Source organism: Octopus bimaculoides, chromosome 27 (genome assembly GCF_046866305.1).
Source record: "Octopus bimaculoides isolate indiv1 chromosome 27, ASM4686630v1, whole genome shotgun sequence".
Taxonomy (NCBI): Eukaryota; Metazoa; Mollusca; class Cephalopoda; order Octopoda; family Octopodidae; genus Octopus; species Octopus bimaculoides.
This window is the reverse complement of record NC_142954.1, coordinates 13,336,860-13,349,359: the sequence shown is the minus strand read 5'-3', so window position 1 is coordinate 13,349,359 and position 12,500 is coordinate 13,336,860. Positions and strand designations below refer to the sequence as shown.

Sequence of the window (12,500 nt, the reverse complement as noted above, 5' to 3'; positions counted from 1 at the left end):
CATCCACCATCACCAATATCACAACTACAACCATACAATTTCATCATCAGCATCAACAACACTACTGTACAACACTACATTCGGCAGCAGTACTGCAGCAGATAGTGCAGTAGTACTGCAGTGGAAATCAAGTCAATAGTAAGCATTTGATTATACCCGCTAGGTTCTTAATGTATTGTTGTTGTTGTTGGTGGTGGTGGTGGCTTTGTAATACTGAATGTGCACACAAACACATGTATACACACACACACACACACACACACACACACATAAATATACATATACACATGTACAAACGCAAATATATATATACACAAGAGGTGCAATGTATTCATAAGCACGTTAATAGAGAAAGCAAACTTTGCATGAAGCAGATGCACAGGAGCAATAAATACTAAAAGTGCGCAGGAAATAGATTCTCTGAAATCTCCAGGGGATCCCTGGAGGTAGTAGATAGCTTTTTTTCCTCCTAGGTGGCCTAATTAGCAAAGGAGGAAGATATTGTGAAAGCATCGTAAGTGAAGATGAACAGGCTGGAGAATGTAAAAGAAATCATTTCTTCTGCTGGTACCAAAAGGTTTCTCTCTCAGTGAAAGGCAAACTGTATGATGCCTGTGTATGACCTGCAACGCTACATAGTAGTGATACAAGGGCCTTGAATACAGAGGAGCTGTGAATGAAAGAAATAAGGCAACCATGCTCCACCTGATGTGCAATGTCAGTATATACATACAATGAAGTGTAAAAGACCTGCATATGAAAGGAATCACATGAAGTATAACATATGCATATGAGTGTATAGTGTGTATGTATATGTGTATGTGTGTATATACATTCTTTTATTTGCTTCAGTCGTTGCTGGAGCACTGCCTTTAGTCGAACAAATCGACCCCAGGACTTATTCTTTGTAAGCCTAGTACTTATTCTATCGGTCGCTTTTTGCCAAACCGCTAAGTTATGGAGACATAAACGCATGAACATCGACTGTCAAGCGATGGTGGGGGGGGGGGGGACAAACACAGACACACAAACACATACGACGAGCTTCTTTCAGTTTCCGTCTACCAAATCTACTCACAAGGCTTTGGTCGGCCTGAGGCTATAGTAGAAGACACTTGCCCAACATGCTATGCAGTGGGACTGAACTTGGAACCATGTGGTTGGTAAGCAAGCTACTTACCACACAGCCATGTGTGTGTGTGTGTGTGGTAAATGAGAGATGGAGGATACAAGAATTTTTATAAATCACTACAATTGTTTCGACCCATCTAGCATCAATCCCTCACGGGTGAGATACATAACCACTGGTTCAGGAGTATATATGATAATGACTTCCTTTGGTCATGCATGACCATGGGATTGCAGCTAGAAAGTTCCTCTCCAAGGCACAAATCTGGGCAAGGCTGTTTGTGGAAGACCAGCAGTCACCCATGCATACCAGCCCCCCCCCCCTCTCCACACCAATGATATTATCCAAGGGAAAGGCAAAGGCTGATTCAGCTTGGCACCAGTGATGTCGCAACTCATTTCTACAGCTGAGTTAACAGGAGCAACGTGAAATAAAGTGTCTTGCTCAAGGACACAACACACAGCCTGGTCCACGAATTGAACACACAACCTCATGATTGTGAGCCAAATTCTCTAACCACTGAGTCATGTATGTGTATATTTGTGTGTGTGTGTGTGTGTGTGTGCGCGTGTGATCATCATCATCATTTAGTGTCAGCTTTCTATGCTGGCTTGGGTTAGATAGTTTGACTGTAATTGGTAAGCTGGATAACTGCACCAGATTCCACTCTGACCTGGCAATGTTTTTACAGCTGGATGCCCTTCCTAACACCAACCACTCCAAAAATGTAATGGGTGCATTTTACATGTCACTGGCATAGGTGCCAGTTACATGACACCAACATCAGCCACAACTAGGATTTCACTTGGCTTGATGGGTCTTCTCAAGCACTGCATATCACCAAAGGTCTCAGTCACTTATCATTGCCTCCGTGAGGTCCAGCATTTGAAGGGTGCTTTTTATGTGCCACCGGCATGGATGCTTGTAATGTGACACTGGCATCAGCCATGACTATGATTTCACTTGCCTCCATGAAGCCCAACGTTCAAAGATCATGCTTCACCACCTCATCTCGTGTCTTCCTGGGTCTACCTTTTCCACAGGTTCCCTCCAATCGTTTGTGAATGTGTGTTTACCCTTATCTTGACATTACATGTTGTTTGTAAATGAGCATTTCCCTCATACAAGGTTGTATGAGGTTGCTCATTTCCAGAATTTTATGAAAACATGTCTTTGAAATGGCCCTCATGAAATTTCCATTGTTTGGGGAGCCCCACTTTTTCTCATGACCTCTAAATGCTAACCCTCTTTCATTTAAAAACTTTTATAACTGCTACAACTCTTTTTAGTACTTCAAAATAGTACTTGTATGAGACACTTTGATTTTGCTGTTTGTAAATCTGGTTGGATTCAGTATATCATATATTATCTGTTTTCTTTTATTTTGAAAAAAAAAAAAACCAAAAAAAACTGATGTCTAGCATGAAACAGTTTTGTATGAAATCATTATTAATTGTTACAGGTCAGTTTGTCAGGTCACTATTCTTTCAAATCATTAAATTTGCATACTGTTTCCTGTTTCTGCTTTCTCTTTTCTTGAAGTTCTTGACCACCATGATCATCATCTGCACCAAAAGTGTCAACAGTAGGTTGATTATTGTGAAACAGAACACTCATGGTTTGTGCACTATCATTGACTGCACTGGTGCTTGCATGGCTTGTTTCAGTTGCAGGTGATGACAAACTTTTTTTACTTGACATTGTAAAATAATTTGACAGTTTTTGACATTTAGAAATTTCATTAGATTGCTTTTCCTTGAGTTGGTGTTTCAGGGATCAGCTTTAGTACTTTCTTGAAGACATTGCTATTCCTCTTGGGGCCTAGACCTCTGTGAAAAAAAATTGGGGGCAGAGATCGATGAAGATAAGGGTTCACAACTTAATATATAGTCATAAATGAAGAATTATTCATAAAATTAGGAGGCAAACAATTTCATTGGTTATTAAATAATGTTGTGAAAATAAGAATTCTTATCTCTACTATGCTGATGTAGTAGTAGACATATTTGACAACAGGAGGGGCAGGGCCAAAGTTTCCAAAATAATTCAAGTAAAGCGAATTATCTGCAAGTCGTTCGTACTTTTATTTTTCATGTTACTCCACACTGGCAGAAACAGCAGGTGAACAACACATGTCTAGACACTGCGTCTAGACTCTACGTAGGAGTAGGAGATGACATTGTCCACCAAGACTGGTAACAGCAATACTGCATGGCAAAACACAAAAACAAAAAAATTGACAGAATGAAAAAATTAATTTGCTTCAGAAGGGCCCCTACGGGATAAGGGGCCTTGAAGCTTAAGCTTCATTAGTTTTATGGTAGATCCGCCACTGCATATATAGGTGCAGGAGTGGCTGTGTGGTAAAAAGCTTGCTTACCAATCACATGGTTCTGGGTTCAGCCTCACTACGTGGCACCTTGGGCAAATGTCTTCTACTATAACTTTGGGCCAACCAAAGCCTTGTGAATGGATTTGGTAGATGGAAACTGAAAGAAGCCCATCGAATATATGTATATATATGTGTATGTATTTGTGTGTCTGTGTTTGTCCCCTCCCCCACACCATCACTTAACAACCGATGTTGGTGTATTTACGTTCCTGTAAATTAGCAGTTTAGCAAAAGAGACCGATAGAACAAGTACTAGGCTTACAAAGAATAAGTCCTGGGGTTGATTTGTTTGACTAAAGACAGAGCTCCAGCATGGCCACAGTCACATGACTGAAACAAGTAAAAGAATAAAAGAATGCTATATATAATGTCCAACTGATGCCATCATGAAGAACAAACAATAAAAGACGACCATGAACATGACAAATTTATAAAATACATGCATATATACATAATATATGAAGAGGCGTGACCTAGTGGTTAGGGTATTCGGCTCACAATCGTAGAGTAACAATTTCTATTCCCAGCAGCACATTATGTCCTTGAGCAAGACACTTTATTTCCCGTTGCTCCAGTTAACTCATCTGGCAAAAATGAGTAGTACCTGTATTTCAAAGGGCCAGTTTTGCCACACACTGTGTCATGCTGAATCTCCCTGAGAAATATGTGAAGGGGTATGCGTGTCTGTGGAATGCTCAGCCACTTGCACATTAACCTCATGGAGCAAGCTGTTCTGTTGATCAGATCAACTGGAACCTTTAATGCTGTAAGCAATGGAGTGCCAGTGTATATGTACTACAAGGTGGTAAGTTGGCAGAATCGTTAGCATGCCAAGTGAAATGCTTAGCGGTATTTCGTCTGTTTTTACGTTTTGAGTTCAAATTCCACTGAGGCCGGCTTTGCCTTTCATTCTTTCAGGGTCGATAAATTAAGTACCAGTTGTGTACTGGGGACGATCTAATCCACTGGCCCCATCCCCCAAAACTTCAAGCCTTGTGCCTAGAGTAGAAAAGAATAATTCATTTGAAGGCACTCTCTGAGTGGTTGGCGTTAGGAAGGGCATCCAGCTGTAGAAACTCTGCCAAATTTAGATTCGAGCCTGGTGTTGCCATCCGGTTTCATCAGTCCTCAGTCAAGTCGTCCAACCCATGCTAGCATGGAAAGCGGACATTAAACGATGATGATGATGATGATGATGATGATGATGATGAAGGCAGCGAGCTGGCAGAATCGTTAGCATGCTGGGCGACATGCTTAGTGGTATTTCATCTGTCTTTACGTTCTGAGTTCAAATTCCACCGAGGTTGACTTGGCCTTTTATCCTTTCGAGGTCGATAAATTAAGTACCAGTTATGTACTGGGTCAATCTAATCGACTGGCCCCCTCCCCAAAAATTTCGAGCCTTGTGCCTAGTGTAGAAAAGAATATATATGCACTACATATAAATCATCATCATCACGTTTTAACATTCAATTTTCTATGTTTGCAGGGATCAGACAGAATATGTTGAGGTAGATTATTTTACCCATGAGTAACCTTCTGTGGGGACCCTTAAAAACAGGTGTCACCAACCTCCACATGTTTCCAAGCAACGTAATATTTTCCCATAGCTAGACATGTTTTTCACAGAAGACTTGAAATGAACAACCTCACTTGTATACAGGTGATGCTCATTTACAGCCATCACATGATCTCTAGTGGAGGTGCATGGCTTAGTGGTTAGGGTGTCAGACTCATGATCATAAGATCATAATTTCAATTCCTGGACTGGGTGGCGCATTGTGTTCTTGAGCAAAACACTTCATTTCACGTTGCTCCAGTCCACTCAGCTGGCAAAAATGAGTAACCCTTCAAGGGACCGGAATTCCATTCAGGGTGGAATATTGCGACCTCGGTCACTCAGCCACCATGGAAAGTGAGTAACCAGCCCTATAATTCCTCAAACTTAGACGATCTTTGTTGCTATTTCTAGCAGTCCAAATAATATATATATATATATATATATATATATATATATATATATGTATACGCACACACATATATATATACATATATATATACACACAAGAATATATATATGTGTATATACACACACACATACACATAAATATATACATATACATAAATACACACTCACACATACATATATATATTATGGTACTTCTGTACATATCTCAGTTCTTAGAATATGTACATCATATTCCTGTATGTTGTAAGAGGAACTAAAATGGTTGATATCAGAAAGAGCATCCATCCGTAAAATTACCTCAGAAAGTCCTCTCCGACCCATGGCTGTGTGGTAAAACGAACATAAAAATGATGATGATGATGATGATGATAATGGCAATGGTTTATACACATAATATATTCATATAAATTATGAGAGTATATCAATATCAACTTGCATGTGGTATGTGTGTGTGTGTGTGTGTGTGTGTGTGTGTGTGTGTGTACATGTGCATGAGTTTATATGTATTTCAAATGAAAGAGAAAGAGTGATACATACATATATGTGTGTATGCATGTGTGTGTGTGTATAGAGAGAGAGAGAGACAGAGGCAAAGTATGATGTCATAAAGATGATGTCACAGGTGTGTCTACCATAGAAAATGCAACAAATCTCCACCCATCACCTTCTTCACACCCCATTCTGGTCACCACCGTAGCCAAACACCCGAACACCATAACCTCCACCTATAGCAGTCTTCTAGGCACTGCTGCAGCCAGCTCAGCTGTTGTTGTTGCTGTTGATGCTACTGCTGTTTAACTCCAGTCAAATTTACTTGGACAGACCTATGACAAAAGAAATTCCAGCCATCACCATCCTGTCATTTTGTACGCATAGGCCTACTTTCTCCAAGAAGGTCTCCTTTCCTTATGAAAGCTATCAGAGTATGATCTGAGGAAAATTTAACTATTATTTCTAATAGATCAAGAGGTCACATAGTGGTTTACTCATCAGCTGTTGTAGTGACAAGTATGGTGTTGAGATTGTTCCATGTACAGCCAACACTGATTGAACAGAAGCATGATCAAAGACAATCCATCCATAACCATCCCATATTTTCTCAAACATACCATGTATAGGATTATTACATTTATATTCTATTTTCTTTTTTTCTTTTCTCTCAGGCTGCAATGGAGATTTAACTTCTATTTCTAGCAATTCAAGCAGCTACATCATTCAGACAATCAGCTGATATTGTTACCGACAGCAGCAATGTGTTGCTGTTGTTGTTGTTGTAATTGTTGATGTTGTTACAGACACGGATGTGTGTGTTGTTGTAGCAACAGTTACTACATTGTTGTTGTTGCTGCTGCGGCTGTGACTGTCACTGACAATAAATGGTATCACTATGACAAGTGTGTATCGCTATTGTGTGTTGTTGGCAGAGGTGGTGTTGTTGTTGTTGGTGGTGATGTAACAATTGGCTGATGTTGTAACTGAAACAGACACGCGTGCACACACACACACACACACACACTTCTGTATGTGTGTGTGTGTGTGTGTGTGTGTGGTTATAATAGTTGCTTAACGTTGTTGCAAATACAGGTATGTGCTCTTGTGACAATGTTCTTGTGACAGCAAATGCAATTATTGCAACAAGCATGCGTTGCTCTTGATTCTGGCTCAGGCATATATTGTTGTTGTTACAGTTGTTTCCCAGCACCAAATGCAATTTTATTAAATGCATATGGCCCTTGTTATTCATTAAGACACTTTGCAATTGTGATTCTATAAGGTGTTAGGCTGTTGTGAGGTGTGTGTGTGTATATTGTGACATGTCCTTGTTGTGACAGCTGTACCTTTTGTTGCAATTATGACAGGTGTGAATGTTATTAAAACGGGTGCATATAATTCTTTCTACTGCAGGCACAAGGCCTGAAAATTTGGGGGAGGGGATAGTTGATTACATCAACCCCAATGCATATCTGGTACTTATTTCATCAACCCCGAAAAGATGAAAGGCACAGTTGACCTCGGCAGAAAATACAAGTGTATATACTGTGACAGATGTGTGGCAGGTGTATTTGTCACTGTGACAGATATGCATGTTGTTGCTGTGACAAGAGTGTGTGTGTGTGTATTGTGACAGATGTATTTGTGTGAGTGTTGTAACTGGTATGTATATTATCGTGACAAGAACACCTGTTGTTGTGACAGGATGTATCTGGTTGTCACAAGTGTGTCTGCTGTGATAGGTGTGTGTATTTTGACAGATATGTATGTTGCTGTGACAAGAACGTGTATATTATTGTGATAGGTCTGTATGTATATTTTTGTGACAGATGTGTCTGTTGTGATAGGTGTGTATTTTGTGTTGTGACAGGTGTGTATCTGTTGTTCTAACAGGTATGTATATTGTCCTTTTCTACTTTAGGCACAAGGCCCAACATTTTTGGAGGGGGGGCCAGTCGATTAGATCGACCCCAGTAAGCAACTGGTACTTAATTTATCGACCCTGAAAGGATGAAAGGCAAAGTCAACCTCAGCGGAATTTGAACACAAAACATAAAGACAGACAAAATACCGCTAAGCATTTCACCCGGCATGCTAACATTTCTGTCAGTTCGCTGCCTTAGGCATGTATATTGTTGTGATAGGAATGTGTATATTACCGTGATGTGTGTGTGTGTGTGTGTGTGTGTGTATATTGCTGTGGTAGATGTGTCTGTTGCTGTGATAAGTGTGTATTTGTGTTGTGACAGGTGTGTATCTGTTGTTGTAACTGTTATGTATATTATTGTGTGACTGGAATGTCTGTTATTGACAGGTTTGTCTTGTTACTGATACTGTTGTTGTTGCTCTTTAACCCTAATTCAAGATTGACCAAAAAGAGGGCTGATCAAAGACGCTTCAACAATTTTGCATATCCATGACTATTTAATGGTTGAAGTTGCATAGAAGGATAAAGCTGGTTTGAGTTCCAATATACATGTGCGTGTATGTGTGTGTGTGTGTGTGTGTGTGTAGATAAATGAAGAAACAGAAAACCAGAAGGATAAAATGCGACAATTTACTCAACCCATTAAAGAGCATTAATACAGCAAAGCTGTCAAGGTACGTCTTGAAATATACTGTCATCAAATGTACAATGGTTTCTAATGCAATTGGTACATAATATATGCAGCGTAAATCCAGAAAAAAATATGAGACATAACTTCTACTGGAAGACAGGAACAGACCTATGTGTCAAAGGATACCTGTGAAAATAAATTTGCTCTTTGCCAAAGATCTTAACTCAACTGTGCAACTCACCTCACGGAGGAAATAGTAGGAAAGGTTTCCTTATATAGCTGAAGGTAGGCTCCCAGTGGAGAGACATAAATTTCCCAGGCTCAGCTGGTCTGTCACATGATGGGATGAGGGCCAGAAGGGCTAGATCGATGTATGACCATGTCATGTGACCATTTGCAGAAAACAGGTGTACAAACTGATATGAGCCTATTTAAGCTTAAACAGCTGAACTGTGAACATATATTTAGTACCGTTGCCAGTACCGCCTGACTGGCCTTCGTGCCGGTGGCACGTAAAAGCACCCACTACACTCTCGGAGTGGTTGGCATTAGGAAGGGCATCCAGCTGTAGAAACTGTGCCAAATCAGATTGGAGCCTGGTGTAGCCATCTGGTTCACCAGTCCTCAGTCAAATCGTCCAACCCATGCTAGCATGGAAAGCAGATGTTAAACGATGATGATGATGATGCTACATCTATGATGCACACTGTGCTCTTTCAATTTTAAGATGAGAGTTGGGTGTAATTTGAGAAAGATTTGGCTGTTATTTTTAATGTGTCATGCAAACATGCAGAAACTCCCTTATTGGCTCCCATGCTGGTGATACATAAAAGGCACCCATGCCAGTGACACATAAGAATTACCCATGTTAATAACACATAAAGGCACTCATACCGATGATATGTAAAAGGCAGCCACACCAGTGACATGTGAAAGATACCCATGCCGGTGACATGTGAAAGGCTCCCGTGCCAATGACATGTGAAAATCACCCAGTACACTCTGTAAATTGGTCAATGTTAGGAAGGGCACCAGGCCATAGAAACCAAGCCAAAACAAACTATGGAACCTGGTGTGATGCTTGGCCTTGCCAGCTCCTATCAAGCTGTCCAACCCATGCCAGCATGGAAAAACGGATGTTAAATGATGGTGATGTTATTTTTATTGGTGTTGACACAGGTGTGTTATTCCTGTTAAGTTGTTCCTATTGTTGTTGTTTTTGTTTAGCCCTTGGCCTGCTTTGATCAAAAACATTTCAACCACAACCATCCTATCTGTTCTTTTTGGCTTTTTTGTTTTTGAAATATAATGTCCTTAGGTCTATATTACCAAATATGTTATTGCTATTAAGATGAAAGGTTAAATTTGGCTACTGTTTCCAGCAGTTTGTATGATTACTTCATTGTGACAACCAACTGATATTGTGGTTACTGACAGAGGTGTGTGCTGCTAATGATTTTCAGTGAATCCTTTATAACAAGTATATCATCCATATATCCGGGGTATATTGTTGAGAAATCGAAGGAAGACCTGAACTCTTAGCAATACAATGACTCCATTTTCAGGGATAAATATTCAGTTAGAAAACAATAAAAACATAGATAATGCATGTACTTACATAGAGACAGTGAGTGTCCACACAAATATAACATATCAGTGGTAAAATCCCTCCTCTGTGGAACATTTAGATTCTCCTCCACAAGCGAAGCACTGGATAAAGAAATCCACAGAAGAAAAAGAGACATGAATTATCAGTGGAAATATTAATGAACTGGTAGATCAAGGCATAGAATAATGCTACAAATACATCAGACATTAAACATAAGACAACAAATACACAAACCACGTAGAAAGTATATTATAGGAATCAAAGACACTCGTGGTAGCACCATATAAAAAGCACTGATGCTGGTGCCACATAAAATGCACTGGTGCTGGTGCCACATAAAATGCACTGGTGCTGGTGCCACATAAAATGCACTGGTGATGGTGCCACATAAAAAGCACTGATGCTGGTGCTACATAAAATGCATTGGTGCTGGTGCCATATAAAATGCACTGGTGACAGTGCCACATAAAATGCACTGGTGGTGGTGTCACGTAAAAAGCACTGGTGATGGTGCCACAAAAAAGCACTGGTGTTGGTGCCACATAAAAAGCAACGAATACACTCTGAAGTGGTTGGTGTTAAGAAGGGTATCCAACTGCAGAAACAAAACCAAAAGTCTATTCATGATGATGATGATGATGAATTAAAGAGATGAACATATCAAAAACCTCATAAGACAGTACAAATTGCATTACACCAAACCATAAAGGAACAGTAGGAATGTGAAAAGAGTAAAATTGAAAGAGATGAGCAATAGACATGAGTGACAGAATGTATAGGGAACAGAAAACAGAACAATAAAGACTAAAGCAAGAGAGTGCAATGTAAGGTGAGTGGTATTGAGAGCATGGAGGAGGAGGAGGGGGAGAAGAAGAAGAAGTTGAGAGATGAGTGATAGGGGGCAAGAGAAAGGCATGGGTGAAAGAAATATGGATGACAGTGATAAGATAAACAAACAAATGGTAAGGCATGCCTGATGTGAAGGAGGAGAGATTAAAAGGGAAAAGGTACACACATACACACACACATCAGCATCATCATTGTTTTAACGTTCACTTTTCCATGCTTGTATGGGTCAGATGGATTTTGTTGAGGCAGGTTTTTCTACAGCTGGGTGCCCTTCCTGTTGCCAACTTTCCCCTGTTTCCAAGGAAAGTAATATCTCCCCATGGCTAGACATTTTTTCAAGGAAGACTGGAAACAAACAATACTGCTTGTATGCTGGTGATGCTCATTTACAGTCATCACGTGGATACACACAAACACATACATTACATATATGTGTGTGTGTGTGTGTGTGTGTGTGTGTGTGTGTGTGTGTGTGAGTTCTAGGCTATCACAAGTTCAAAAGCTATGTCTGGTTATGTCCAAAGAACTCAAAGATAATTCTAAGCTTTTGTTTACAACCAAAGAAAGAAATATGAACTCTCTCTCTCCATCTCTCTTTCACACACACACACACACACACACACACACACAAAATGGGCCTCTTACAGTTTCTGTTCATCAAAATCACTTACAAGATTTTGGCTGGCCTGGGGTTGTAGAAGACACCTGCCCAAGGTGAGACTGAACTTAAGCCATGGAATTGGGAGGTAAAATTCCCAACCACAAAGTCATTTCTGTACACACGCACATACACACTCGTATGCACATACACGCACTCATACACACACACACTATAAATATATATATATATATATATATATATATACACACAAACATACGTACATGTATACATATAAATATTTACATACACACATAAGTATGTGTGGATATGAATTTATGTTTAGATAACACACGCACACACACACACACACATGCACATAAACACACACGCATACGCATGCATTATTGCCTTTTATAAATTATTTGTTCATTAAGAAAGTAACAGCTAATTAGTTAGGATGGAAAATTATTGAAAATAAAACAAAATTATTTAAAATTCAATAAATATCAAAACACACAAACAAAACAAGATTATCAAGGGTGTGAGATTAACAAAGTATCTATTAATTAATTGCAGCACGAACAGGGGTGAGGCAGGAACTGCATTCATATCCAATGGTAATGTGGTGGTGGTGGTGGTGGTGGCGGCGGTGGGGACATCAGAGTGATGAGAAAGAAGGGAGGTGTTGGTGGCAAGAGCCAAACCACTCCACCTCTTCTCCTTCATGCCTTATTTGAGCCAACCACACCTACACATATTGTAGAGATATGGAGGGGGAGGGAAAGAGAGAGAGTGCTGGAAGTAGAGAGAAAAGTGAAAGGAAGGGAGGAAGAGGTAGTGGGAGAAAAGACGCCAAAGTGAGAGAGGGTGAGGTGAGGGAAGAAGAGATTGACAATGAGAA

The 12,500-nt window shown here is 40.0% G+C and overlaps 1 protein-coding gene across 1 annotated transcript in view; it reads right to left on the bottom strand.

Moving 5' to 3' along the window:
• The window catches only part of LOC128251011 (uncharacterized), a 622,894-nt gene that overhangs the window by 518,121 nt on the left and 92,273 nt on the right, over nt 1-12,500 (bottom strand). Inside the window, exon 3 of the mRNA XM_089343603.1 lies at nt 10,159-10,250. Within this exon, the coding sequence (XP_089199729.1) occupies nt 10,159-10,192 (34 nt within the window). The 5' untranslated portion in view covers nt 10,193-10,250. The remainder of the gene's footprint in view (nt 1-10,158; nt 10,251-12,500) is intronic.